Source organism: Camarhynchus parvulus, chromosome 6, assembly GCF_901933205.1.
Source record: "Camarhynchus parvulus chromosome 6, STF_HiC, whole genome shotgun sequence".
NCBI classification, from domain to species: Eukaryota; Metazoa; Chordata; class Aves; order Passeriformes; family Thraupidae; genus Camarhynchus; species Camarhynchus parvulus.
In genome coordinates, this window is record NC_044576.1 from 22491611 (window position 1) to 22518857 (window position 27247).

The 27247-nt window shown below is 56.1% G+C and overlaps 1 protein-coding gene across 1 annotated transcript; it reads right to left on the reverse strand.

Annotated features, from left to right (window-relative positions):
• Positions 1 to 14832: 14832 nt before the first annotated feature.
• Positions 14833 to 21663, reverse strand: KAZALD1 (Kazal type serine peptidase inhibitor domain 1). The gene is made up of 5 exons (XM_030951071.1): positions 21430 to 21663; positions 19320 to 19919; positions 17939 to 18099; positions 16802 to 16949; positions 14833 to 16588 (listed from the first exon to the last, which is right to left on the reverse strand). The coding sequence occupies exons 2-5, from the start codon at positions 19819 to 19821 to the stop codon at positions 16503 to 16505; spliced, it is 897 nt and encodes a 298-aa protein (XP_030806931.1). The 5' UTR covers positions 19822 to 19919; positions 21430 to 21663; the 3' UTR covers positions 14833 to 16502.
• Between the last annotated feature and the right edge of the window lie 5584 nt (positions 21664 to 27247).

Consider the following 27247-nt stretch of genomic DNA (forward strand, 5'->3'; position numbering starts at 1 on the left):
GAGCTGATCCAAGGCTCTTTAGACTCCCAATGCTCCCTGCCCCATCCACCCCTGAGGCTGGACCAGATAAGGTCTCTGCCCAGCACCTGGCCAGGCCAGGGGTCTCCAGCCCATACAGACAGAACTCCCCTCTGCTGACAGCAGGGTTGCTACTCCCAAGCCTCAGACCAAGCAGGGAGCTGCCCAGCTCCCACCACAGCTAATCTGCTCACAGCCCATTCCTAAGGGAGACCTTCAAAGAGAGCTCCTGGCCTTCATCCACTATGGGCTCTGCTGACTCAACCCCAAAGAGCTCCAGTTTGCAGCTGGCCCAGAGTGGAACAGTGGTTCTGTGAACCTCCAGAGACTCATGGGGACTCTGAGTGACTGGGGAGTGTCCTGGGCAGAGCACCACAAGCCTGGGATCAGTCACAGGCAGAGGGCTGGTGGGGAAGAGTAACACCACCACCACAGTCTGGAAAGAGAAAGAAGCTTAGCCTGAGTCTTCTCAGTATCCAGCAGAAAATGCAATTGCAAAACTGATGCTAAAGCCTTCTGAGTTCACATCCAAGGACTACCCCTGTGCATGTAGAGGTGGTGGGTGCATGAGGGAGAGAAGGATGCTCTGCTTGAATGGGGCTATTTCTGCCAGGGAGGGAGGAGGAGAGAGCAAAGCATCACTACACCCCACCCCCCAGCCCTTCCAAACAAACAGGTCTGGGAAATAATAGTCAATGTGAAAGGAATTAAAAAGGCTTCAGCGTGTGTGTGTGTGCGAGTCCTGCCAGGTTAATACTGCTGCCTATTCGCCTGACAGCTCCAAGATTGATTACCTGCCTCAGCGCTCTTTATAACTTGATCAGTCGAATTAATCTCTGGCTGCGGGCCCATCTGATGCCAGGCATCACAAATTTAATTTGGAGGTGTTCGGGATCTTTTATTCCTCCCTCCCTCCCTCCTCCTTCCCCCGCCCCAATCCCTGCCCGTGTCCCTTTCTTCTCAGCTCATCAGCACGCATGATGTTCCTGCTGATGTAAGGATGACCTAGGCTGTCAAAGCTTCCTCAGGGCTGCAGGGAATAACATCAGCAAGTAAACCCATGCTACCCGCAGGAAAAAAAAACAAACCTTAAAAAAAAAAAAAAAGAAAAACAAACAATCAAAAAAAAAGGCAAAAACAAAAAAACAAACCCAGACAAAACAAAACAAAACCCCCATACCCCAAAACAAACTAAAAAACCCCAAAAGCAACCACAAAAGCAGAGGCCAAAGCAGACACTAAGTAAGACATATTAATGTACTAAAGACTTAATGAAGTTGAGTGGGGGTGTGGAGGGGAAAGTGCTTACTTTATTAGTTTATGGCCGATTAATGGGAACGGTCATTACAATGATGGAGATGGATTACTCCCATCAAACCACAGCAGCCCCTTTCGGAAGGTAGAAGGGTGCTGGTGATAGTGCCCTGCTCAGCCAGGGTTTGGGGAGTGGGGTGCTGCACAGGGAGGGGAGAAGGGCTCAGGAAGGGCAGGGGGCTGCAGAGATGCCAGGGAGGTTTTGGAAGGTGCCATGACTGACCTGGAGACTGAATGAATGAGGGGTTCAGGTGGTGGGGCTGAGGGGTCAATGCTTTGGAGGAGAAACCCTGCAGAAGAAAGGAAAGGGCCAAGTGAAGAGGCCAAGGAGTCCCCAATGAGCAGCCTGGGGGTGATATCAGGTCCCCAAAGCTTGGTTCACCTTCTAGGCTGAGAGGAGCACAGCATCTCAGATGCATTAGTACCCAGCTCCCAGCCAAAGAGGACGCAGAATGGACAGACAGACTGGCCAGAGGCACGGGTGGTCAGCTCCATGGGTGATAAGCAGCTTTTGCCCCTTGCCCCTCCAGCAGTCTGGGCTGAGACCCTCAAGTGTGTCTGCAGGACCAGGATGTGAGAGCCAGTTTGGTTCACCCAGAACATGGTTAAATACCTGCTCACAGCCCAGGTGCCCTATGGCAATGACCCAGAGGTCCCCAGATACTTCCTGATAATCAGAATTACCAAATATCTCTCCAACCACTAATTGGTAGTTACTCTTTAGTTCCCTGGAGCAGGGCAGTAACTCTCGTCCCTGCGAGCCATGGTTCAAGGACCATCTACTCTCACTGGGGATTAAAGGCTCCAGGAAAACACCCACACTTGCATTCACTCAACAGCCTTTGATTCCTCCATGTTTTCAGCCCCTTTCATTCACACCACACCAAAATTTACACCAACCATGGAGGATAATTTACTTTTTTTGCCTTTAACGGCCAGAATATTCACACCTATAACAGGAGCTGGGAACTGAAAAGGAACATCTTATATATTTGTCCAAACTTTGCTGTTTGTCTGGAAAGCAAAGGTATTGAGCTTCACATGTGGGGGAAAGAAAGAGAGGATAATGCATGTCTTATCTTCTTCTTGGGTGCCAGGGTCCCAGAGCACAGCCATGAGAGGCTCTGGTAGCCTCCTGCCCTGTCTGCCCAGGCACCACTGGCAGAGGTGGAGGTGCACCTGCCAGACCCTTGGAAGAAGCAAACGTGCACCCAAGGCAGATGCCTTCCTTCCCTGTGCAGCCTCACCAGCGCCGTGCCAGGTGCTGCTGTACCTGAGCTGTGACCGGCCTGCAGGGATGGCCATTCCTTCACACACTGCCACAGCTCTGACCTCACACACCATGGCCTTTCTCCAGCTTGGGTTGGGACCATCCTGTTAAACCTTCTCTTTTGTGGGATCATCGAACAGTGGGAGATGGGTCTGGTGGAGCACAGCAGGGCCACAAGTTTCCATCACTTCAGATCCTCTCCCAGCTCAGCGGCTCCTTGCCTGCATGCATTAACCTGTGCTGGAGCCAGTTTCCCAAATGACTGCTGGACAAGCCTGAGATGACTTGATCCCCAGAGTTTGGTGCAGCAAGCCTGTGTTGCCATTCGTTGTGAAGGGATTGAGACCCCCCAGCAGCTCCCTTGCCATCCCCATGCACAGTCAGGCTCAGCAGCAAGGAAGGAGCTCATGGTCCCACGCTTGCATTGAGCAGTGCTGCCTCTCTCAGCATCCACATGGACTCGCAGCCTTGCATGATTCCCGAGTGATGAATAACCACCCTAATGAATGGAGGGAAATTGGATTAGTGCTGAACACCCATGTGCTTGAACTGAGCCTGATTAAACCCCCATCTGTGCAGGGAAAGGCCAAGGCTTCCCGCTTCTCAAAAGACAGGGAGCTGGCAGCCTTGGGCACAGTCTCATCTGCAGCCTGTTGGGACATTTCAGGGCTCAGAAGCATTTTCCCCCTCCACCACTGGCAAACTGGGCCCTGAAGGTTGAGCTGGAAACTTTGGGACTGGTTTTCTTCATTGTGCTGACCTGCTCCCGGTGGATGCTTTTGCAGCTGGAAGAAGGAAGACTTACAAGACTTCTGAGTTGTCTCTGGGCTTGCTGCCAGGTCCTTCCCTCAGCTGGGAAAGTCAGTCTCATCCTCCTTGCCTCAGTTTCCCATTTCCAACTGATACAAACAACACCTTCCTACCTGCAAATGCTGTGTTTTCTTTAGAGTGGAGTGTCTTCCACTAGGAATTTGGCCCAAATGGCAGAAGCCACCTCTATCTTTCTTGATGGTTTTGCATAGACCCCTTAGAATGAGTCTGGGGACATTGATGGGGCTGACAGTTTCTAAGACATGAGTGCCAGGACTCAGAGTAGGTGATCTGCCAGGACCAAGGCTGCAACTAGAAAATTCAAGGCTGGAAGAGATGCCAGGATCCTCTGTAGTTGTTTCAGAAATACTCAAGATGGATCATATCAACCTGTCTACAAACACAGATAGCTTAACTCGGGTTTGCATAAAGAATCCCTGTGACAAAAACACATGGCAAAGGATCCCAGTTTGCTCTGCAGATCCCAAGAGCTGGCTAAACCACCCCTAACCTTAGTGGAAAGGCTTATTTCATCCCCTTTCACTGCTAAAACCAGTGAAAAACAAAACTAATCTTATTTTTAAGTGGTTTTCTCTTTGTTTGGGTCTCATTGACCCCCCAATCCAGCAGGCTCAAGCCCTTGGATGGCTGCACCTTTCTGCAGACCCTGGGAACAGTAGTGGGATCTGATACCAGGTTCCCACTGCTCCCAGTCCTGGGACAGCTTGGGAGTGTTTCTGGGGAGAAACAGCAGCTGCAACCCATCTCATGGGCAAATAGGACATGCCAGTGATACCCCAAAGACATCCCAAGGAGTCCTTTCAGGTCTCCTCCCCACACACAGGACCTTCCATGTCCAGAACATGGCAAGACACTGCACAGCAGCCCATGCCACACCAGGATCTGGACCTATACTCAGCTCCCAGCTCTGGTCAGTGCTCTGCCCTCCTTCCCCAGCCTCTGCACACCCACATGAAGGACCAGGATACACCACCAGCCTGACCACGAACCACTTTGGATCAGCACAACCCAAGGTCTGACTGCCAAGTGCTTTTGGCACTAATTTTTTCCTTGCTCTTGTATAAGTTGAGGCTGCAACATCTGCTGAACCGGTATCAGCATGTTATGAAACAGTCACTGCTCCAACTGACAGCACAGCAATCCTGCAGAAGAACCAAGCCAGACACCAACCCTTGGATGCTTTTCCTGATTTCCATGAGGGGTTAGGCTGTTTTTGTCCATGGGCTCCATTGGGTTTACAAGAACAACGGTCGCCTTTGAATCTCACGGAGCTTGGGCACTGATGCTGCTTTAATTGCAGGGCTCCTTTGCTACCAGCCCCACATCAGGTGAGTGGCTGACATTTGTCAGCTGTGCAGCGTCACTGCTGTCCCAGCATTGCTGGGAGGTGGCTGTGAGGCCACTTGACCCCAAGAGTGCCAGGACAGGCTCAAGCACCCATGGCAGGAGGCTGCAGGGACCAGGGGGATGTTCAGCACCAAGATGGCATTATGGTCCAGCACAGCATCACAAGGGGGTCCAAAACCCCCCAGCCCCTCTCCCCACTTCATGGCCCCATCAAGGAAACTTTCAGGTGTGGGACAAGGTTGACACCAGTGATCTGTCACATCTCCATAACACCTGGGGTCCTGTCCTAGATGTCTGGCACATCCTGGCAGCTCACCCTGGGGCTGGAATGACACACCAGCTCTGCTTCTGCACACGTGTATTGCACCCACAAGAGAAGCAGCTTCAGCTCCCAAATCCAACACACACCTTGTGCCCACACCAAGGACTGAGCCCTTGCTCAGCCTGCAAACACCTCAAATGAGTTTTCCCCTCCAGCTTTGCCAGGAAGGGTGGTGGGGAGCCCTCACTAATGCACCCATAAAGAAAGGCTGCAGGTGCCAGCAGCTCTTCAACCATAATGAAAGTCTCAGGTATCCCAGCCCGGCCAAATCACCTCCTACAGACGCAGAACAGCGCTGGAGCAGCAATAAAAGTGTCAGGGATGTCTCCTCGTGCATCACCAGGCTGCAGCATTTTGGGAACGGCCTGCACAGAGGTTAATTATTGCTTCCCTCTCTTCCCCTCTCGCTCCCAGTTTAAGATGGATCTGACTGTCAGGAGGGGTGACAGATGAAGACAAAGCACAGGTTCGGCTCCGTGAACTCTGCGCCTGCTGTATCCTCCTAGAGCAGCCGGGAGCACGCGGGGTGGAGCTGGGGAGGGAGAGGGGGGGGCGAGGAGGAGGGAGAGTGGAGAAAGCAGCAGCCATACCAGTGCTGGAATGGATTTGCAGTGAAGGACGTGGGATTGCTGGACTGGGAGAAGAGAAATTACAGCTCCCTCTACTCCGCTCTTGTGGAAGGAATTTATTTTCCTCCTCATCTCTTCACACAGCCTCAAAACTTCACTCCAGTTTGGCAGAGGTCTTTTCCCAAATATCAAGGAAAGCATGAGAAAGAGCACATGGTCAGCTGCCTTCTGCTCCACATCCCTGCAAACAGAAACATGTATTTGAGCATCTCCCCTTTGAGAGTTTATTTAAGAAAATCTGGATCAGGGTCCCAGCTCTGCCACAATCATGAGTCTTTGAAGTCCTGCTCCCTAAAGCAGCCTCTGGCTGGAACAACACTCAAGTCTTTTGGGTGGAAGAAGCATTTCAGATGCTGTTACAAGCAGTCCCCAGCAGACAGATGTCTCTGAGCATCCTTCTCCATGTGCAACAAGAGGTGACTCATCCTTCACTTTCCTTCCTGGTTAGTGGCTGCAATGCCAGCACAGTCATTGCCACTAAAGCTTTGTTTTGGCCTCTGGAGGTTAAAGAGATGACCATGACCTTTCTGTTTCCCAGGACATGTCCCTCTTCCTCTCTACAGAGCAGCTGGCCTGTTTTAATCCCCTCTGTCCTCCCAGTGACCAGCCATGCTGCCCAGGGGGTACCCAGCCCTGCTGCCCCCAGCAGGGACGGGGCACAGCTGCTTTCAAAGTAGCTTCTTTCCAGCCAGCTGGGGATAATCAGTTCCTATGCGGCACACAGGAGAACATTGGTCTTTCCCAGGAAAAGCCAGCTGCTTTGCCTCCCAGTCAGTTTTTTGTTTTTGTAGTTAAGGGATGCTGTGACAGTACAGCACGTGCCCCACTGTTGCTGTTTTTCCCCTCTGCCCCCACACAGAAATTCCCCAGGCACTGGGAGCAGTGGCCTTCCTCTTCCACTCCAAGAGGCTTGAAGGTATTCATCAGGAAGATGGATTCATGCCCCTTCCCCTGCTACCCCCTGCAATTTGGTTTAGCTCTCACCTGTGTTCGGGGGCTGCCAAAGCAACTTCAGGGAGGCTGCAGGCTGGAAACAACAAGCCTGGGAGATGCACTGGCTCCTCAGGGCAGAGCAGCAAACACATCTCCATCTTCTGCCTTCCCCTTGCTCAAGGGCACAGAGAGGGATGTGGCTTCAGCCACTTGAGAGGGATGGAGCCACCCCAGGCACCCAGGAGATTTTCCTGTTCCCAAAAGGGTTTGGATTTTATCCCATGCTAGGAGCTGAGGGATGAGAAATGCCAGCATTGGCAGTTTTCACCCCTATGGGAAGGCCTTCAAGGCTGACCCTAATGGGAAGAATCTGCCTCGAGCCATTCCCAAACAGTGCCCTCCCTTTCCAGGCTTTCCAGCCATTTCAGCCTGGCTTGATACCATTTAGCTGCAGATGCTGAAGGAAACATCACTTCAAATTAAACCAAAGGGGAGCACTTCGGCTGGACAGCTTTGAAGTAGGAGGCTTTGATAAAAGAATGCATTTCCTCCCCTCTTGATCTTTCTTTCTTCCCCCTCTCCTCTCCAAATGGTGAGTTTTGGCAAGGCTGCTCCTGCACAGCCACAGGAAAGGCTCTGACTCCCCCTCCAGGGGCATCTTCCATCACTCAGCCAAACAGCCTCTCCTCCAGAATGATGGACTCAGTACCAGCAGCTGAACCCAAGTTCAGCCTCTCCAAATCACCCAGCAGATTTAAAGCAAAACCACCCAGAGCTCTGTTGTCGCTCCATGTGCACCCTGAACAGAATAACTGTGCAGAGCCCAGAAGATATTTCCAAGGACTTCAGTTCCTAGAGGGAAGGGGCAGCGCAACTATCCTGACCCATTGCCAGCCTGTCCCACGACTTACACACTGACATTGTCACATTGAAACCAGGGCAGGATGCCCTCTTCGGAGTCACAAGTGTTCTGCCATGGGAATAAGCAAGGAGATACTTCTAAACTGTCATTTAGTTACCCTGTGTCTTCCAGGCAGCTCCGACGGACCCAGGAGGCTCCCATCTCTCCACAGAGCCCTTTTGAACCCCGGTGCTCAGCCCTGAGTGGGCTGGGCTGTCAGAGCACCAAGCAAGCCCCCCATGCTGACCTTGGATGAAGGCTTATCCCCCATGTACTCCTCACCAGCCCTCCTGGAGGGCAGCAGGAGCAGCCAGGATGCAGGCAGCGCATGTGGAGGTTGTGTAGCGAGGGCTGAAGGGCTCAGAGCTCATCCCTCCCTGTGCGACAGCTAAACGAGCCGAGACAATTAAATGTGCCGTTTGATGGCTGCCTGGCAGAGCCACAGCCTCTCTCTCTTTTAATAAAAGGGCTCTTCCCCAGAATCGCTCGGGCTGCAGTGAGGGCTGCAGCTTGTGAAGTGTGAGAGCTCTTCACATTTAATTAAACAGCCCGTCCAAGCCTGCCTCGTGTCGGCAGAGCTCGCACGCTGCCAGAGATGCCCTGGCGCCTTGCTCCCACTGGGTGAAACACCCCTGCCTCCTTCCATCTTCACCCCAGCACGGACAGAGCTGTGTCCCAGCTTGCCTGGACTGCCTGAGCCACCCCAAACTGCTGTGCCCCCAGACAGCAGTGCCCAGAGGGCATTTAACCCTTGCAGAGCTGATAACGCCCTGGATGCGAGCCAGGCTCCCCGGGGCGCTGAGCCCCAGCGGCTCACTCAGTGTGTGCTGCAGAAGTGAGGGGCTGCTGCAGTACCCAGGGTGTGAGACAGCCAGGGATGGGGAATCTGCCGGTGGATCCAGCCCCATGGTGACCCATAGCACCCCTCCACATCTCTGCCCTGCAGCCACATGGGCCACCCCACAGCTGGGACACCACGGCCTGCCCTGAGCCCCGCGCTCTCAGCCAGCTTCCGCCGGTCCCAGCTCTGCTCCTCGTCAGCCGAGCAGGGGAAATGCCCTGCTCTTGCCCAGGGCAGATAAGAGAGATGGATAAGGGTGGGGGCAGAGGGGAGGCCAGCATTCGGGTATCTTGGCTGACTTTTCAGAGAGCACTTGTTTTGCTGAGCCCTGTGGCTTAACCCTTCCTTCCCCAAGGCCAGGGCAAGCTGGCAGTGGGAGAGAGCTGGAGCTTTGGTCAACTCCTGATGATACCATCCTCATGGGCTCAGTGCTGTTGGACCTTCTCCATGTTTAAAGCTCCCTGTTGAGCTGGCATCACTCATTTCTGACTCCTCCACCCTTGGGCAGGGAAGGCAGCATCCCTCCCTCCCAAAATGCTTGCAGGGGAACTGCCACTCCCATCCTGCAACACAGCAGCCTGGTGGCTGAGGGTTTGTTATCTACTGGCATGGAGGCCTTCACTGTCTGCAGCTGTGCTTGCAGGACATGCCAGATCAGGCTTCCCTGGGCCTTCTTGGTCCCCTGACACCAGCTAAGATGCAAACCCAGATTTTTTCTGTTTTATTCTTCCCATCTGAACTCTCCTGTGAAGGAAGGACTGGCTCCAGCAGGTGTTCTGGAAAGATGCTGAACAGCCATCCCAGCCCTTCACCACATACATCCACACGTGGCTGCAAAGTGGGCAAGGTGGATGGGGGAATGGGATATGCAAGTTGCAGCTTCTGCCTCTCCTCACAGCCATAGCTGGGAGAGGGAGGTTATTAAAGGGGAGGGCTCAGGCTGTGCTTTGAAAGTAGACATCCAGCCAGGTGAATATTTGGGGCTTTCACAAGTCACCCAAAGTTACTGTCCCCTGCTCCCCTCCCACATTGTCTAACCGGCAGAGCAGCTGGGGAAAGCTGCTGATGGGTATGAGCCCTTCCCAAGCCGCCAGGGCTCCGGGGCTGCTCTGCAGAGACCCCATCACTCACACTTTCAGGCCTGCCAAGCCAAAGGCACAGTAATTGCACGGCAGATACCCCCCCACTTCCGAAGCAGTGTGCTCTGGCAGGGACCAGGCACGGCGGCTCCCATTTCCGCCTGCCTCCAGCTGTTAGGGAGCAGAGAAGTGACAGAGAGCAGCCCCGGGGCAGAAAGCGCTGCGAGGAGAGACAGCAAGCAGCGCTGCGATAAGGCGGGTCCCTGCTGAGCACCGCCTCGCCTTTGAGATAACGCACCCCAGGCGCTCCCTGAAGGATACCTGTGCTCCCTGCAGGCTGTGCCCTCACATGGATTATTCCCTGCTCCAGCTCAGCCCCCTCTCTCCGTGGAGTCAGACTCCAGTCACAGATTCCATGCCCGTGAAAGCCCAGAGCACAGGGAGCAAACCCAGGACATCAGATGAGCACACAAGAGGAGATACAACCAAGACCATCCCCACACATTACTAAGGATAAGTTTTTCCCCCATCTGATCACAGATGACGGTCAAAAAGTCACCTGTGATGCAAGAACAGTATGGGGACCCTCCAGCCCTGCCTGGGCTGGTGCTGCTCCTGAGGAATCACCTCAAAGGGACAGGCAAGATACTCTGTCCCTTCACTGGATCCAGATTCAACATCCCACTCACAGCCTCCCTAATGGCCATGGATAAAGTCACATCAGCAGCTCTTGGGGTTTTCAAGCCAGAGGAAGTGGAGCTTTCAACAGACAGGGCTGAAGAAAAAAAAAAAAAAAGCAGTCTCAAGTTAAAACCTTTTACAGGCTCCAGCAGGCACCGGTGCTGGCAGAAGCAGAGGGTGTTACCCTGCATCAATCCCAGCACAAAACCCCTGCTGTCAACACCAGCTAAAGAGTCCACAAAAGCTGCCCCATGCACAGCCCTGCCAGCACTTCAGCCAGGCTGGAGGACAGAGGCTGCTTCCATGGCTTTATCTGCCTGGAAAGCCCTCCTTAAGATAGGAGGCTGCTTGCTCTGCTGGAAGGAGCTGCAGGTGCCTGGAGCTGGTTCAGCCCCAGACTGTCGTTTGGCTGGACTGAGACAAAGCTCCCCATCTCCCTCAGCCTTGGTAGAGAAGGGACTATGTGCTGTCTGATATAACACAAGCAAAGCTCGTGTCAGGGGAACTGCTTCTCCTTGAGACCACTCCTCAAACCAGAGCACAGGGCAGTCATACAAACCCATTTTCATGGGGAAACAGTATCTCACATCTCTTCCACCTGCTGTGCTGTTCTCTGCAGGAGTGGGTACTGGGGTTGGCAGGATTGCTCCCAAACAGAAAGGGCACAGCTAGGATGCAAGACCAAGGAGAGGAGGCAAAAAAGCCACAGGGGGGAAGTGCCAGCATTCAAGTGTCCAGGTAGGCCTACAGCAAGGACAGGGACAAAGCAGCATCTGGATCTTGCTAAGTGATTAATATGGGATGGTGCAACATCCTTCAGCCCTCACCTGTACACAGAGGTGCCTCCAGACATAGCTGCACCTGTCGAGCCACCTCAGCTGAGCCACCTCCCCGTCAAGCTCTTGCTTTCCACCAGCCCTTGAACAAATGCATGTCTGGAGGGGCCACCCATGCAGCCCAGTGGACAGCACACAGACTTGCTGCAGCACCAGGCACCAGCTGTTCCCCGTGCTCACCTTGCACAGCCCCTCTGCCTCCTCCTAAAGGCAGCCCAGGGCTGGTAAGGGTGGAGTAGAAAAGGGCTGCCAGGTGGATCTGACTTAGGAAGGGATGTGGGTGAGAAAGTTTTGCAGAGAGGGATTGAACCCGGGGCTTTAATCTGACCTTGCAAGCAAGCTGTGATGCCAGGGCAGAGCTCTTCCCTGGATGGCTGGGCAGCTGTACAGGGTGCAGCATTTCACATCTTACCCCTGCCCTTGCAATAATCCCCATTTCCCCCGGTCTGGCTCACATCTCCTTGCACTGGCCAGGATTCCTGCAGTGCCAGACTGAGGGGCACTCAGCAAAGCAAACCCAGCTCTGTGTCCCTGCAGCCAGCTCGCCCAGCCTCCCCCCACAGCCAGCACCCCGCCACTTGCTGTGACTGATACAGGGAACCTGGTGCTTTTATTAAACTCTTTGCTTCCTGTTTTAAGCTTAATAATAAATTGCATGTCACATTACGGCTGTGTTTATTAAAACCCATTGGCGTGGGCTCTGCTCTGCAACAGCATTTGAATTATTGAAAGCAACCCCCCATGGAGACCTATTTGCTGCAAACGCAGGAGGATTTATTTCCATTTTGTTTATCAGGCAGTATAAGTGCTGGGTGGAGGCAGGGAAGCCGTCTTGCTGTTTTATTTTCTCTCTGAACCACTACAGCAGGGAGAGGAGGTGTCATGCAGAAGACGGGGGGAAAAATGCCACTTCCAACAGGGATGGGGACAGGTTGGGGATAGAAGACCTGGGGGTAGCTGGTCACTCTGCTGTGAAGGTCTCTCTGGCTCTGGTTGAGTTCTTCATGCATAGTTCCTTTGTGCCTCAGTTTACCTGTTTGCAGAGCGAGGTTACAGTGCTGCTTCCATCCAGGCATGACCAGTGATCAGCTCAGGCTCAAAGAGCCTCTGCCAGAAGCCACTGATCTCCCATGGGAGGTGCCCATGGTGTGGGGGGATTGTCAGGGTGGACATGAGGGGTGTTTACCCTTTTGCAGCCCTAGCTCAGCGCAGGCACCCAAGGATTGCAGCTGAACATCTCCAGACTCTGCCTCACCCCAGCTCTGCCTGCAGCCGCCACCCAAAGCCAGTGACGAGAGGATGCTCTGGCTCTGGGACCCTCCCGAGGGACAGTTCACACTCGTGTCCCTTGTATCACCCCTCCCAGCAAGGCAGAGGTTCTGCCAGGGGCAGGCATGGATGGATCCGAGTGTGGGGTGCTCCGGGGTGCCCAGCGCGGTGCCCGGCCCGGGTGGCTGTGCCGGGAGGTGGCACTGTTTAGCGGATAATCGCCGCCCTGGCCCGGCACGGACCGGCGGGAGGCGCGGGTGCGCCGCAAGAAACGCGGCCGGCAGGCTGGGGGAGATGATTCTGTCCCTCTGCTCTGCTCTTGTGGGACCCTACCGGAGTGCCGTGTCCAGCTCTGGGGCTCCCAGCATTAGAAGGATGTGGATCTGTTGGAGCGAGTCCTGAGGAGGGCCGTGAAGATGCTCAGAGAGCAGGAGACAGGCTGAGAGAAGAGTAGGCTGGAGAAGAGAAAGCTCCAGGAGCACCTTAAAGCATGTTCCAGAACCTAAAGGGTCTATAAGGGAGCTGGAGAAGGACTTTTGACAAGCGCATGTAGTGATAGAAAAAGGGTGAATAGCTTTAAACTGAAAGAGAGTCAGTTTAAGTCAGATATTAGAAAGAAATTCTTTTTTGTGAGGATGGTGAGAAACCAGCACAGGTTGGCCAGAGAAGTTGTGGACTCTCCAGCCCCAGAAGTGTTCAAGACCAGGCTGGGTGGGGCCCTGAGCAACCTGGCATAGGGGAAGGTGTCCCTGCCCATGGCAGGGGCGTTGAAACTAAATTACCTCCAAGGTCTCTTCCAATCCAAACTCCTCTGTGATTCCATGTGCCTCCTGCCCAGGCCGAGGCAGGCACAGGTCCCAGCACCCCCAAGGGTGGGGAAGGACAGGGGCAGCATGTCTTTGTTACAGGAGTGTATTTACTTGCCAGACTTGGTGGGTTTTCCCTGCAGACCACAAAACCCAGTGGTTGGCAGCTGCTCAGAGGGTGCATCTCCAGGGTCTTTCAGGTCCTGGCAGGACAAGCCACCTCTTCTTTGTACCCAGGCTTGCAGTGACCTCTGGTGCCCTGGGAAGTACCCACGCCCTGCTCCTCTCAGGTGGCCAGGAGGTGTGGGCGCTGTGCCTGGGCCAGTGGCCATGTCAGTACTTCCCAGTCCAGCTCTCCTGGTCCCTGACATCAGCCTGACCTCTGTGCTCACCTGATCAGGTGCTCTGAGTGCAGCCAGCTGGGCTGGCATGAGCTGCTCAGCTCCTTCTGCCCCCAAAAAGCAGCTGCATCAAAGATGGGCCAGCAAAGGAATTTGGTGTTGCATGCGTTGCACACCCTCTGAACCCACAGGGACACCACAGGTTTGGTCAGGTCCCTGGAACCCTCTGGGTGCCTGGAGCTGAGAACAGGATCTGCAGAGCCTGGGGTGCCCCTCCTTGGGGCTGCAGGAAACATCTTTGCAGCCAGCAGCAGAGGTGACCAAATGTTTTGAGAGCCAACAAATAACCTCAATTAAGCTCTGTGGCAGTGACCGATTCCAGCTGTGCAGCAATATTGGCTTCTTTAATTTTTAAGTGACTGGAAATGGCAAGGCTGGGAGCCGGGATGAGGAGACACCAGCCCTCTCTGTGCCCCTGGAGCCACTCTGCTGCCCTTCACCTTGGGGGGAGTGGAGCCCAGCTACTGGCTGAGCTCCAGCCTGCCAGTCAGACAGTGGGATATGGGGAATCTGGGACACACAGCCCTTGGTTTGGTTAATTTTGGCCAAGAGCTTTTGCTCAAATTCCCCCCTCTCTCGGTCACCACATCCCCACTGCTCTTCCTGGCAGGCAGGAGACACCAGCATTCCCTGCCAGCCCCCAACAGGGTGCGAAGGCACTGGGTGTGAAGCAGAGGGGGGCGAGGGCTGAGACCCAAATGCCCAGGCGGGGCATTGTCCTGCAGAGCACACGGAGAGCCAGGGATGGAGCGTGTGACACATCCAACTCTCTCCAGCCAGACCAAAGCTGCACCCACACCGGCACCACCTGGGTTTGTGCCAACACAGGCAGGGCACGCCTGGCCCTGAGGAGGGTTGGCATGGCAGCCCTGGCTGGGGGCCAGCCCCGGGCACCGGCAGGGAGCCCAGCAGGCAGCTCCTGACTGCCGAAGCTCCAAGAGGCTCTCGGATTTCCCCGTGGCAGCCTCAGCCTGAGTGTGGCCCAGTTCCACCAGCTCATTTGTGTGCAAAACAGGAAGGGGATCAGGATGGATAAAAAAGGCCCAGCGCCTCTGAAAGAATGTTTTACACCCAAAAAAAGCAAAATAAAAGCCAATGGCACACTTCTGTCCCTGGTCCCTCCTGAACACCTTCCAACTCTGATGGAGCAGCCCAGGAGGATTCTGTTATGCTCTTAAATGGAAGGAAAAGCTGAGGCATCAATGACTTTTGCATTTCTCTGGCTGAGAAGGGCTTTTCTGCCAGAAAGGGTAGGCACCCCAGCAGGCAGGGCAGCAGTGCCCCGTCAAGCTGTAGTGCAGGGGCCAGAACTGGCCCAGCCTCACCGTCTGCAGGAATTTTGCTCAGCTGCCAGTTCCAGACAAATCCCTTTTATTTGCTTGTTCAGGTTTCAGTGCCGTAATTGTGTCATCTGAGCCAGGTCTCAAGAGAAAAAGGAAGAAAAGAAAAGAAAAAACATGTGAAGGAGAGTAGCACGGGACCCGAGCCACCAGCCTTATTGCATCTTGCCTGCTCCTGCCCAGGGTCTGGCCAATTCCTCTCTCACAGGGTCTGGCTCTCTGGCACAGCTCTGGACCTCCCCAGAGCTGGGACTGAGTAACTGGGAGGGGTTTGGTCCATATGGAGCTTTTGAGCACCAGAAGTCCTGTAAATGCTGCTGCTTTGGGGGATAAAGCACCCCTTGAATGTGAGCTCAGCCCCAGAATGCCCAGAGGAAGGGTCCTGGCAGCCCTCTCTGGGCAGCGAGCAGCACAGTTCAGTTCTGAGCTTCCTTCCTGTGCTCCCCCAAATGAAAGTTTGCTCTAAATCACCAGCTCTGGGAGGTAGGTGGGTTTTGTTTTTTTTTAATATAGTTTCCAGTGGAAACTGGAGCAGCCCTTTACTTCACCAACTAGTCACAGAACTGCTCCACACTTGACAGAGCTGTGGTCACCTGGGTGGAGATCCCAGTGTCACAGAACTTAGGACCCCAATATGAAAATGGGCAGCAGTGGGATGGGATCCAAACACATGGGAGCACAGTGATAGGAGCTGATGCATCACCACTGCACAGGAGATTGTGCACTGGGCACCCCCATCCCCAGGTGGGGTGGGAAGGGCAGGACCCACACCAGGACCAGCTGTGAGCACTGGGATGTGCAGGAGGGCTCCTCAACCCAAGCACCCCACCAATGGACAAGGTAGCATCCACAGTGTTTGCACCCTTCCTCAGCCCCATAATCATCCTTGTGGATGCAGGACAGTCAGCCAGCCTTGGCTTTGACCTACATGTATATTTTAAATAACATCAACTGAAATGACAAAGGAAAGCATGAGGTCAGTCAAAGGCATGGAAGGGAAAAATTAAGTCAGTCAAAAAAAGGCCAAAGTGTTTCTGACCACAAGGGTGGTTCAGCTGGAGAAAAGACAGCTCTGAAATCCACAAGTGCCTGGTTTCCTCAAATCACTACTTTTCTGGTTAAAAACAAAACAGAAGAGAAGGGTGTTTTGGCAGCAGGTTCCTCAGGTTCTGGGGAGAAGCTGGGACGTCTCTGTGCTTGGGGGATACAGAGCAGATGGAGGGGGGCAGGGGGGTGTGACATGCTGGTTATCACAGTCAGGTCCCAGCTCTCTGCTCCAGCTTCCCCAAAAAATTATTCATACAGGACATAATGCCCCTGCCCTGGCCTCACTCTCCCAAAGGAGGCTGTCTCCAGCACCAATCCTCATCACACACAGCACAGCTGTCCCCACAGTGTCCTACCTGCCATTGTGTCTCCCCTCAGTGCCAGAGGGCAGATCCATCCTGCTCCAGGCAGAGCTGTCCCTGATCCCAGCCCTTGACAAGTAGCCAGTATCCCATCCCCCAGCACATCAAAAGGTTGTATCACCCTCTCCCCCACCCCAAAAACCAGGCGGTTGTGCCAGGATTGTTCAGAAAAGGAGTTTTGGGCCAGAGGATGCTTGCTCCAGAGAGGTCCCCAAGCCCAGGGAAGGGTCACTGTGGGCAAGGTGGTCTCTGCAGCTGAACATGCCATCTCTGGGCTAGTAGTAGTCCTCCTCACTCTCCCTGTAGTCTTCAGGTGTCATGCGAGGCTTCAGCAGGGAGAAGTCTGTCAGGTTGAGCTGGTCTGAAATGGCAGCATGGGGACAGTGTGACATTGCCACCCTGCTGTGCCTGTCCCCTTCCCCACCCGGACCAAAGCCAAACCACACACAGCAGCTTTCAGGGGCATCCCCAGCACAGCCCCACGCTCCAGCAGCTCCTGCCACACTGGTGCACTGTGCCCAGACATCCCTTCCCATGTCCCCAGGAGATCAGGGGACAAGGTCGTGCTGCTCACCCGGTGTGAAGACGGTCAGGCTGGCCAGTGCCACCACCTCCCCGAGCCTGTTCCTGGCGAAGCAGCGGTACGTGCCCTCGTCCGTCACCCGCACGCCCTGGATCTGCAGCCAGCCTGTCACCTCGTATTTCTGGGGGCCACCTCTGAACTGCAAGAAAGGAGAATTTCTGTCAGCACTGGTGGCAGGAGCAAGAGGGATTCTGTGCCACAGAGCCCCGGGTCCCCTTCCCGCAGGCGCTGAGGTCCCAGGATTGCTCTGGCAGCAGCCATGCTATTTTCTGTTTATCCCCAGGAATAAATAAGCTTTTCCTGACCCAGCTGGGCTGCAGCTGTGTTTGCAGGCTGCTATTATGGTCTGGTGGCCAGGGGTGGAGGACAGCAGAGTTTCCTCCAACCAGGCAGGGCAGTCCTGCTTGGGGTGAAGATCGGACCCCGCGACAAGCTGTGGGGAGGCTTGAAGGACAGAAAGATGGAAGGGGGGCACGGTGCAGGTTCCACCTGCTCCTCTGGCTCCCTCCATCCATCCCACCACAGTTTCTTCCTTGTTGGTGCCTGGCTGAGGTGCGTGGCCCCTTTGGCTCTGCCCACACCCTCTAATAGCTAGGTACACCCAGCTGGGTGCTATATTTGGGCTGGCCACAAGCAGGATGTTGACCCCTGGGCATGCCAGCCCTGGGAGAGAAGCCCTGCTGATGGGAAAAAAGGGCAGGAACTGCCTGAGTATGCTGGTAGGACCAGCAGACAACCCAGGCTGTAAGGCACTAGGGAAGTCCTCTTTCCTCTTTCCCTCTCTCTTTCCAGCCCTGCCAGCAAGACTGCAAGTGAAGCCAGCACACACAGCAAACTAAAGGCAAGCAAGTGGGAAACTCCCTGCTGCAGGACTCTATGAATAAAGTTCAAAAATTACTAGAGGAAATCACAGAAGACAGCTATGCTGATGGCTTCTACCATTGAGACACCAGCCCTGGCTCAGTCAGTCCTCATGTTATAGAGCCTCCAGTGACCCCTTCCCATCCCCAGGCAGCCAGGCTTGGCCATTCCCAGAGTATGACCACTCTCAGGTCTGGTTGTCCATGAGCCTTGAGAAGCACTGGGTCACTCTGGGGTTGTCTTCAATGCCCTGGGCACACCGCTCACCTGGACAGAGATGTGGGGGTCATCTCCAGGCAGCAGCATCTCCGTGCCATCCTTCCTCCACTCAATGGATGCCATGGGGTAGGCAAAGACCTCGCAGCCGAAGATGACATCCTGCCCAGTGATGTTCCATGTGTCATAGGGAGGAGAGGTGATCTGAGGCTCTGGGAGGGAGGTAGAGGAGAGCAGGGTGGGCTCAGAAGGGGTCCCACCCTTGGCAGGTCCCATGGACTCTCTTGGGCTGCTCTCTGGAGCAGCAGCATTTGGTTCACACAGAGATGCTGGGACCCTTCCCATGTCTGTCTCCTCTCCCTCCCATGGCAGACCCTCTCATTTCCCAAGGACATGGTCCCTCCTCACAGCTGGGACTGGGAGACACTCCCCACCCCCCCCAGTCCATGGAGGGTTGCCATCCCTGCTAGCCTCTGTTTCCCTGCCTGTGCAGTGATGCTCAAGCAACACACGCAGCAGGAGGAGTTGTGGTGAGTTTTGTAACCTTGCAATGACAGCAATGTTACAAAACAAAGCTCTCCTGGGCCATTGGAGCACGCTCCTCCTGTGGAAGAAAGGCCAAGGGGCACTCATCCAGCCTGAGGCTGGTGAGGATGGATGAGGTAGTTGAGCTTCCAGCCAAGTGAGGCCTCTGCTCTGACACAGGGCTGGTGCCAGCAATGAAGGGAGTCAGCAGGTCCCCATGTCCTGGATGGAGCCAACAGCTCCAGGTTCCACATCCCTTCCCTGGAGGGACAGAAGGAGGACTGTCCTTCTCACACACACTGCTCCATGATCTGGCCCATAGCATGAGCCTGAGTTCAAGGGAAGGTTTCCACCTCCAAATACACCTGGGAAAACAGATGATGATCTACAGAAAATAAGGTCAGCCTTGACACCCCTGAGGCTGCAGTGACATCACTGGGTGACCTGTGCTGGGCTGGGCAGGATGGGGCATGACCTTCCTGCTAGAATGTCCCCTCTAAACCCCCACCTGAGTTTTAACTGGGAGATGGAAATCACACAGCCAAGCCAAACCAACCCTGGTTTCTATTTGCAGGAGGGAGGCACATTTCTCGGGAGCAACAGGCCAGTGTGAACCCAGCCCTGCCGCCAAGAATTCGCTAACAATTCCCTGGAACTTCCCCATCTGTTCCAGCAGGATTTGTTGCTTCCATAAACTCCACTCCCTCTTGGCAAAGCTGCTCCCAGATTTCTCCAAGCATTGGGTCTGCAAGGGGCTCCCCCAGAGCAGCAGGGTGGGGGCACTGGTGGCAACCTGGCCCTGCAGGGAGCAGCCCCCAGCACAGTCCTGTCCCTGGTTTTGCTGCCAGGTGAAGCAGTCAAGCCAGACCCCCTTGCTTGGCCCTTCCCACAGCTCCAGGGCCACTACCTGACTCGCAGGGACCTTCATGGGCCACGGTGAGGTTGGCATCGGGGTGAGCACGGGCAGCCTCCAGGAACCTGCAGATCTGAGCGTAGGTTTTGCCGTCAGAGCCGCAGAGGGCCAGGTGGGAGAGGCAGGCGCACTGGGGCTCGGGCACCTCTCCGTGCCGCAGGTCCCCAGGATCCAGCCGGCACTCCAGGTGCTCCCCACACTTGCCATAGAAGTGGTTGGTGTTGTCCAGGTCGCAGATCTGTCCCTCCAGGTTGGCACATTCCCAGCAGCAGTCGCAGGCATCCCGCACCGTGCCTGCCAGGCACCCGCGTGGCGTCGGGCACTCCTCTGGCTGGCACTCGGTGCAGCCCTCCCCTTCCTCCAGCAGCCGCTGCCAGCCCCGCTGGAGGTAGTCAGAGGTGCTGGGAAAAGCCTGGCCCAGCTGGAGCAAAGCCCAGAGCAAGGAGAGCAAGGAGAGCACGAGGCAAGAGATGCTGAGGGGCTTGGCTTTGGACATCCTCACGGCAGCTCCTCTATCCCACTCCCACTGTCACTGGACGGGGATTTCTGGCACTGCTCCGGTCTCCCTGTCTAGATCTGAGGAGCCATCCTGGCCTGTGAGGAGGGAGAAAGTGTGTTACTGGTGCGGGAAGTGTCTCCCACTCCTTTGTCTCCTGGCTGGCTTGCTCTGAGCAGCAGCACTGCATGATGTGCAGGGGAAGGTTGGTCTCAGCCTGTCTCACCCCCAGCCCTGCAGCCATGGCCTTTGCACCCTGGAGCTCCTCAGCCAGCTCCTGCCCTGACACCGAGCATCTTCAGGAGAGATAGTGCTGATGACTCCAGCCCACGAGGTTTCATCTTGTTCCCTTGGCAGCCCAGCACGCCAAGTCCAGCCTCCTCTGACCCCAGCATAGCCTGGGAAGCCACAGGGCTGGCAGGGCACTGGACTGGCTCTTCTACAACGTTATGGTCCAGCTCGTTCATACCCTGCTCCTGGTCTCCTGTAAGAAAGTTGCTCTCAAGCCCCTTTCCTTTCCCCACTGCTTTGCAAGAGTCACGAACAGTTTTTTCCTCCCTCACCACCCATACAAGCACAATGGAGTGGCTGATCCTGCAGATAAGGTGCTCTTTCTGTGCTGGAGGCAGCCAAGCCAGGAGGATGCTCCCAATCATTCCTGGCTTTTGTTCTCCTTCCCTCCCTGTGCTGTAACCCCTCTTTTTAGGCACCACCTACTTGAGCAGGGGAAAAAAAGTCCACTCCCCAGAAGGTTTTGTGAGCTCCTCAGCTATCACACAGGCAACTGAAGCTGAGCATGGAGGATCTCAGTGCACAGGTGAGCAACCACTGGACTGAGAGCAGACCCCGTGTGATCAGTGTGTACCAGCACAGCAGGGTCCCTGCCCTCAAACCCCAAGCCTGCACTACCTACCCAGGGAAGGAAGAAGCTGATCTATTCCGGGCTTCCCATCTCTCTCTGGGGGGAAAACGTGGCATCTCAGAGCCTGTCCCCAGAGAGGGTGACAGTGAACCAAATCCCTTTGCGAACATCCCTCCCTGCCCCCTGTTATACCCTGGCTGCCTTTCCTGAGACGGGTGACATTGTGGCACTCCGCCCCAGGGCGACTCAGCATGAGCGAGCGGGGCTGGGGAGGGGACCCAGGCAGAGAGGCTGTCCCCTCCCCTCCCGCTGGGAACAGCACCGAAGGGCAAGCTGCAGCCCCCCAGCTACACCCTCACTCCCGGGGCTAACACAGCCCCGAGCTGGGGTGGGGATGGCCCAGATATTGGGTTACACATTTGCATCCCCCGGATAAAAAACCGTGAAGATTTGACCCATTTACCAGACACCACCAGGCGCCCCAGGGGTGGAAAGGAGCAGAGGGTCCCAGTGCCGGAGGCCCCCCCCCGCCCACCCCACCCCACCCCACCCCAGTCTGTACGGAGTAAGGCTCCATCCCGCGATGGATGTGGGGGCCAGAGAAAGGGTACGGGGGAATTGCAAAGTTGGTCTCTGGCTCCGCATGTCTGGGGTGCAGGAGCTGGGGGTGCTGGAAGAGCGCTGGGAAGGGGCACGACGTCCCTTGGGGTCCCCCAGGAGCCCCCCCGCCATCAGCCGCCACTTACCGGAGGCGCCGGTGCCGGGGCTGCGGGGCTGCCGGCCCCCGGGGCTGCTGGCCCCCGGCCGCTCCAGCACCGCCGTGATGTCAGCGAAACGTGAATCCCCCCGCCCCTCTCCGGGCCCGCGGCCCGTCCCCGGACCGGGACACGGGCTGGCTGGCACCCCTTCCCTGCCGGGGTCCCGCCGCGCACCCAGCCCGGCCCCGGGAATCTGCCGCTGCGCTCCCTGGCACCGGCACCTCCCCGCTGGAATCACCCCCAGTCGTGTGCGGGACCTGGGCTGATGCTCCGCCCCATCCATGGGGCAGGAAGGGACTGGGGTCCCCTCCTTTGCTGTCCGACTTGGCAGCAGTCCTTGGGGACAAGTGAATGGGAGAGGAGGGTATGGCTAAGGACGTGGTCAAAAGCATCTCTCAGGCTGTAATTTGGTGAGGAAACACAGACTGAAGAGTTGAGCAGCTGCAGTAATCAAGTGGGGGGATAACTCCTGGGGGATGTCTGCTCTCGCCTCACCAGGAGCCACGTGTGAAGGGGGTATTGGGGTGTAAACCACGGCGCTGCCTTGGCTGGAGTGGAGCTATTGGGAGCAATGGGGGGGCTGCTCCCTGCCACAGCAGTGCAAAACCCATGTGCACAGGGCTGGGGCTCCAGACCTCTCCAGCAAGCTGCCTTGCTGCTCCCTGCCTCAGTTTCCCTCTGGAATTGGCACTGAGGAGTGGGGGAGCCAGCCTGCCTTTGCAGCACAAACACACACCATGCCTTTGCATCTTGCTCCAAATGCCATGCCGGGGGGTATCACACAGCCTGCTCCTCTCCAGGCAAGGAATTTGTGGGATTTAGTTCCCCCATGAAGCTCAAGCAAAGTAGGACCCCTCTAAGGATCTGGTTTCCTTCACCATGCTGCAAAAATCTGCTTTTGCTTTCCAACACCCTCCTGCAAATTTGTTCTGGGTTCCAGGGCTTTTGCTCGGTGACATTGTGAGTCTAGCCATGTCTAAGGAACGGAAAATGCAGCAGGCTTCAGCCCCCTTAAATCTGCCTCTGCCGGCCAAGCTCCCCTCCCCAGCCCCCTGCTGCAGAGCGGGCTTTCCTGCCAGCTCTGCCTTCAGCCTCACATCCCACTCCCCCTCTGTGGCCCCCAGCCCCTGGCTCGGGGCTGCCTCCCCCCGGCTCCCCTTGTCCAACCTATTGAGTTCAGTCCCTGCATGCCACAAGTTTTCAGGTCCAGCATCCATGAGCTGCTGAGCAGCTGGGGCTGCAGCTGTTTTGGGAGCAGAGAAAAAGTCAGGAAGGGCTGAGGGTTTCCTACATGCTGGGTCAGAGCCTGAGCAGAGAGGAGACAGACGGTAGTGCTGAGCCTCAGGCGGGAGTGCTGAGCCTCCTGGGCTATCCCTGCCACACCACCCTTCCCGCTTTGGGATGAAGGACTGCCTGCATGTTCAGGCATTCCTGCACACCCTCACTTGTCCCTGATCCACACGGGGCAAAGCAGTGAAGCAAGGCAGGCCCTGTATGCCACCTCCTGCTCACAAAGCTCCTGGCCAGCACTTGAATCCCAGGCACTACTGAAAACAAGACCATCAGTGTTTTGGGTTACTTGTGTCTCTTGCCCTCGGCAAGGGGGAGCAGGCCCCGTTGCTGCTGTCCTTTCCCATACATGGTTCCTCCTCCCGTGTGCCACAGCCCAAACACTTGGTGTATCTTATCTTCATGGCATTATCATGGCCTCTGGGTGGCTGAATTCACCAGAGCATCAGGGCAGCATCAGTCACTAACTGGGGAGAACCCCTGGCCAAAGGTGAAATCCAAACACAGGTCTGAGCAGGAGCAGCTCCAGTTGTGGAGGAATACAACCCAGCTTCAGAAAGCCAAGGGCAGCTTAGCTCAGCTCAACAAGATGGAGCTCAAACGTGGCAGTTAATTAAACCTCCCGCTTAATGAGACTATTGAATGTGTTAATAGACAGTAGCAGCTATGAATGAGAGGTGGAAGATCTAACCTGTGCTTAACAGGGAGTTCTGCTCAATCACACCTGAAGGCAATCAACACAGCCATGGCTGCAAATGGGGTTTGTGGCTTAGGTTGCTTGACAGCTTTGTAGGGAAAAGGGTGATCACAGCCCTGCATGGCCTGGCACTTGGGTAAATTGCATTCCTGGCTCCCTACCAGTGCTGGCCAGTTATCTCTCTTTCCTCACTTTTCATGAGCCCAGTGAAGCTCCTGCAGCTGGGCTTTGAAGGCTGAGCCTAAAGCACCGAAGTCTCCTCCTCCCTTCCTGGTGGGTTGCTCCCCATGACTGTTTTCTCATGTTGTGATGATCCCATAGAGGCCAGGAGCCCATGGGTGCTCCTGGCAGGCCCACATCCTTGGCATCCCTCCAGAGCTCTGCCATCAGAATGAAGCACATCACATCCAGTCAGGGGTAGCACACTGCTCCTGGCCCCACTGACCCCCCTGCAGCTTTGGGCTGATCCCCCAGACCCCCATAGCAATCTGGGGTTTATGGCAGACAAAGCCAAGGGAAAAATCCACTCTGGAAAAAAAGCCCTAGGCCAAGTGACTCATGTCAGGTAGGCCTGGCGAGCAGCACTGGGGCTGGGCTGGCGGGGTTAGGAATGTGGGTTATGTCACAGCAGAAGCACATGTCACCAGAGATCCTGGGACAGAATGCTGCCAGCACACTGCCTGGGCCATGGGGGTCTCCTTCCGGTAATAAACCAAATCTCTCTCATTTCACATCAAATACACTCTCTGCTTCCTGCTCTCTGACAGCCTGAAACAGCCCGGTTCTGGCCAGCCCAAGGCTGAGTGGTTCTCGAGTGGCCCCAGCCATATTCCAGGGTTCCACTGTGGGGCAAGGCACGGGCAGCAGGCAGGTCACCCTCCCTGCGTGCCAGGCCGGACCTGCTCTAGGAAGCAGACAGGCTCAGGTTTCTCCAGGCTTTTCCAGACCAAATTCCTCTGAAGAACCAACCCGTCAGCAAATTCTTGGGGAAGCGGTTGCAGCTGTGTGCAGGGTCACCCGGCCCCGAGGCCCGTCCCGAATGGTGAGGAACCCCCCGGTGTCCGGAGTGCCCGGGGTCCCGGCACGAGCCGCGGCTCAGCTCCATCCCGGTAGGAATCCTGAGGTTTTCCCACCAGCCCCATCCAAGCCTAATAACCCGGGGGCAGGAACCGAAGAGACGGCGGGGGCTGTATTCCCGGGATGTCCCCGCACTGGCACGACCGTGCTAATTTTGACCCCGCGGTGCCGGGTGAGAACGGGTTCCAGGGCCCGTGACCCGCCCGGCTCCTCCCGCAGCCCGCGGCCTTCGGGGCCCGGCGTGTCCCGCCCGGCCCGCAGGGCTGCCCCGGCCCGGCGCGCAGGTGGCGGCTGCGGGGTCTCTGCTGCCACCTCCAGGGCACTGCTGGCCTCGTCCCCGGTCCCTTGCGGTGGCGCTGGCCCCGTACCTGGGGGCTGCAGAACCTGCAGTAATGCCTGCACACCTCAGCTCAGCCACCCTTATCTTCTGCGCGCTAAAAGCCCCATTGTCAGCCGAGCCTGGGAGCGATGTAATGTCCTGAGGGGCTCGGGCACATTCTCCTGTGACGGTGGGATCCTCTGTTCAGCCTGCCCTGTGCTCAGGGCTGCGTGCCCCCCCCAGACGGGGTGGGCGCTCCGGAGGGTGCTGCCAGCTCGGTATCACCGCTGCCGCCTTTGCCACCCTCCCCTTCCCCAGCCCCCAGAAGCGCCGGCAGGGCTGGGACGCGGCCAGGGAAGGTGACCCGCTGCCAGCACCCCGGCACCCGCTGCCGCTGGGGACGGGCACTGGGGAGGGGGAGCCTGCCCGCTCCCCCCTGCAAGAGGCTGCCCATTTCCAGGCGTCATTAAAGAGCAATTAGCTGGAAATTAAGCTGAGAACAAGTATTGATTAGCTCATTAAGGCTGGGGGAGCCGGCTGAGGCGGTAGGAATTGCTGCTGCTCGCCCTCATTATGGGCAAGGTTAAAGCATGTGGTCGGGCAGCTCATTAAAAATGCCAGGGACCAATCGATGTCCCAGCCCAGCGCCGCCCAGCAGCCCCAGCACCCCTGGGGACCTCCAGCTGCTCTCTTTCTGGGACTGGCCCTTGACCTCTGTGATGAGCCAGCTCGGGAAGGAGCATCCTTGCTCCCCTACTGCATCCTGGGCTCCCCTGCAGAGAGAGCAGTGTCCATTTGGGGCTTGTCAACACCCCAAAACTCACTGGCCAAGTAAGATTTCTCTTCCCCAGTCAGGGGAATCCACGGTTCCCCCTAGTGCAGTGAAGTGGCTGAATCTGCACCACTGCTGGCTCCAGGAGAGAACAGACATCATGGCTGAGCAGCCCAGACCTGCAATGCTCCAGTACTGAGTTTTTCACGTCTCTGCCTAGTGGTGCCAGCTTGTGCAGCTGTGGGACAGACCAAAGGGGATTTCAGGGATGGAATGAAAGCAGGTGACAAATGAAGGGCACTCAGTGGCTCTGTGTGCCACACTACACTGCCCTGTATCCCAGCCTTACAGCTCCTGGGGGGCTCTTGTGGTAAGCCCAGACTCGGCCCAGCCAGACCCAGCCACCCTGAGCACCTGTGTCTCTGGTCCCGAGGCCCTCCCATTTCCATCTCTGCCTCTGGTGGCCAGCAGCAGCTCAGGGCCAGCTCCCAGCCTGTGTGGGCTATGTGGGAGGAGGCAGGTGTCATCATTATTTTTGTTTTCTTTACACTGCTCTGGAAATATATTGTATTCTCAGATAATCCCGTTCAATTATACCACAATAAAACACATAATAAAAACGTAATTCATTTTTCCTGAGCGCTCCATCTCCCTGTGCCTTGGCAAGCTATTAAAAATTTGTCTTCATTTTTCTGGCAAGAGCCTTGTACCTTTTCATCTTTAATTTATGAGAGTAGAATAGCTACTGACAAGCCCTTATTGCACGGCAAGGGGCTGCATTATTTATAAGCTGCCAATGGCTGGCTCAGGGGAGATATTTGCAATATTCCGGGGCTGGGAGAAGGAGGGGGACAGATCCCTGATGTGCCTGTCCCAATCCACTCCCTTCCCCACCCTGGGCAGGTGCTGGGTGCAGGTGTTCTGGCTGCGCCTTGAGGGGAGCAGCTCGATCCTGGCCTCTGCCAGCCCGTGCCAGCTGTGGAAGCTGTGGCACAGGGTGGCTTTGGGCTGCCTGGCCCTCATCTCATCACTGCTGTATCTGCCCATCTTGGCCTTTGCAGGGGTCTCACTCCGTCCTTCAGCACGGGGCACTGCAGAGCATGGCTGCCTCCATCCCTCCTCTCCCTGGCTGGACATCCACCGCTCCTTTTGACTGTCCTGTCAGACAGAAAGCTGAGAGGGAGGCAGCTGCTGCCCGCAGGCTCACCGAGACAGCAGCGATGTGCTCTGCAATGTGCTGATAGCTGTTCATAGAAAGTGGGATAAAAATAGTCCTGCAGGGAAGGCACAGGAGCAGGGCCAGAGTTGTCTTGCAGCAGGCTGCAAAAGGGGGTGTGAGTGTGGGCAGAGCCAGGGTGACACTCTGGCCTCTCCAAACCAGCAGCATCCAGGGCAGCAGCTTAGCAAAGCTCTCTGCGCAGTGGCGAGGTCCAAAGCCGACTGTACTAAAAAAAACCCTCCTGACAGCTGGATAAGCTTAAACACATGCCAGGCCAGCCAGAGCTGCTGCAGGCAGCGGGCTGGAAAGCAGAACCCAGCCCCAGGGGGTGCAGAGGCACCCCAAAAGCCCCTCTCTCCTGCTCCCATCCTCACCCCAACAGCAGTCCCTTTCCACCATATACAAATTAGGGAGCAGCACAGCACACTTCTC

What these genes read in the sequence shown, in the direction of transcription:
- KAZALD1 (XM_030951071.1), bottom strand. Translation starts at nt 19,821, where the DNA reads ATGTCCAAAGCCAAGCCCCTCAGCATCTCTTGCCTCGTGCTCTCCTTG. An exon ending in TGAAGGTCCCTGCGAGTCAG is followed by an intron (nt 18,100 to 19,319) that starts GTAGTGGCCCTG and finishes CCTCCCTCCCAG; the next exon opens with AGCCTCAGATCACCTCTCCT. An exon ending in ACCCCCACATCTCTGTCCAG is followed by an intron (nt 16,950 to 17,938) that starts GTGAGCGGTGTG and finishes CCTTTCTTGCAG; the next exon opens with TTCAGAGGTGGCCCCCAGAA.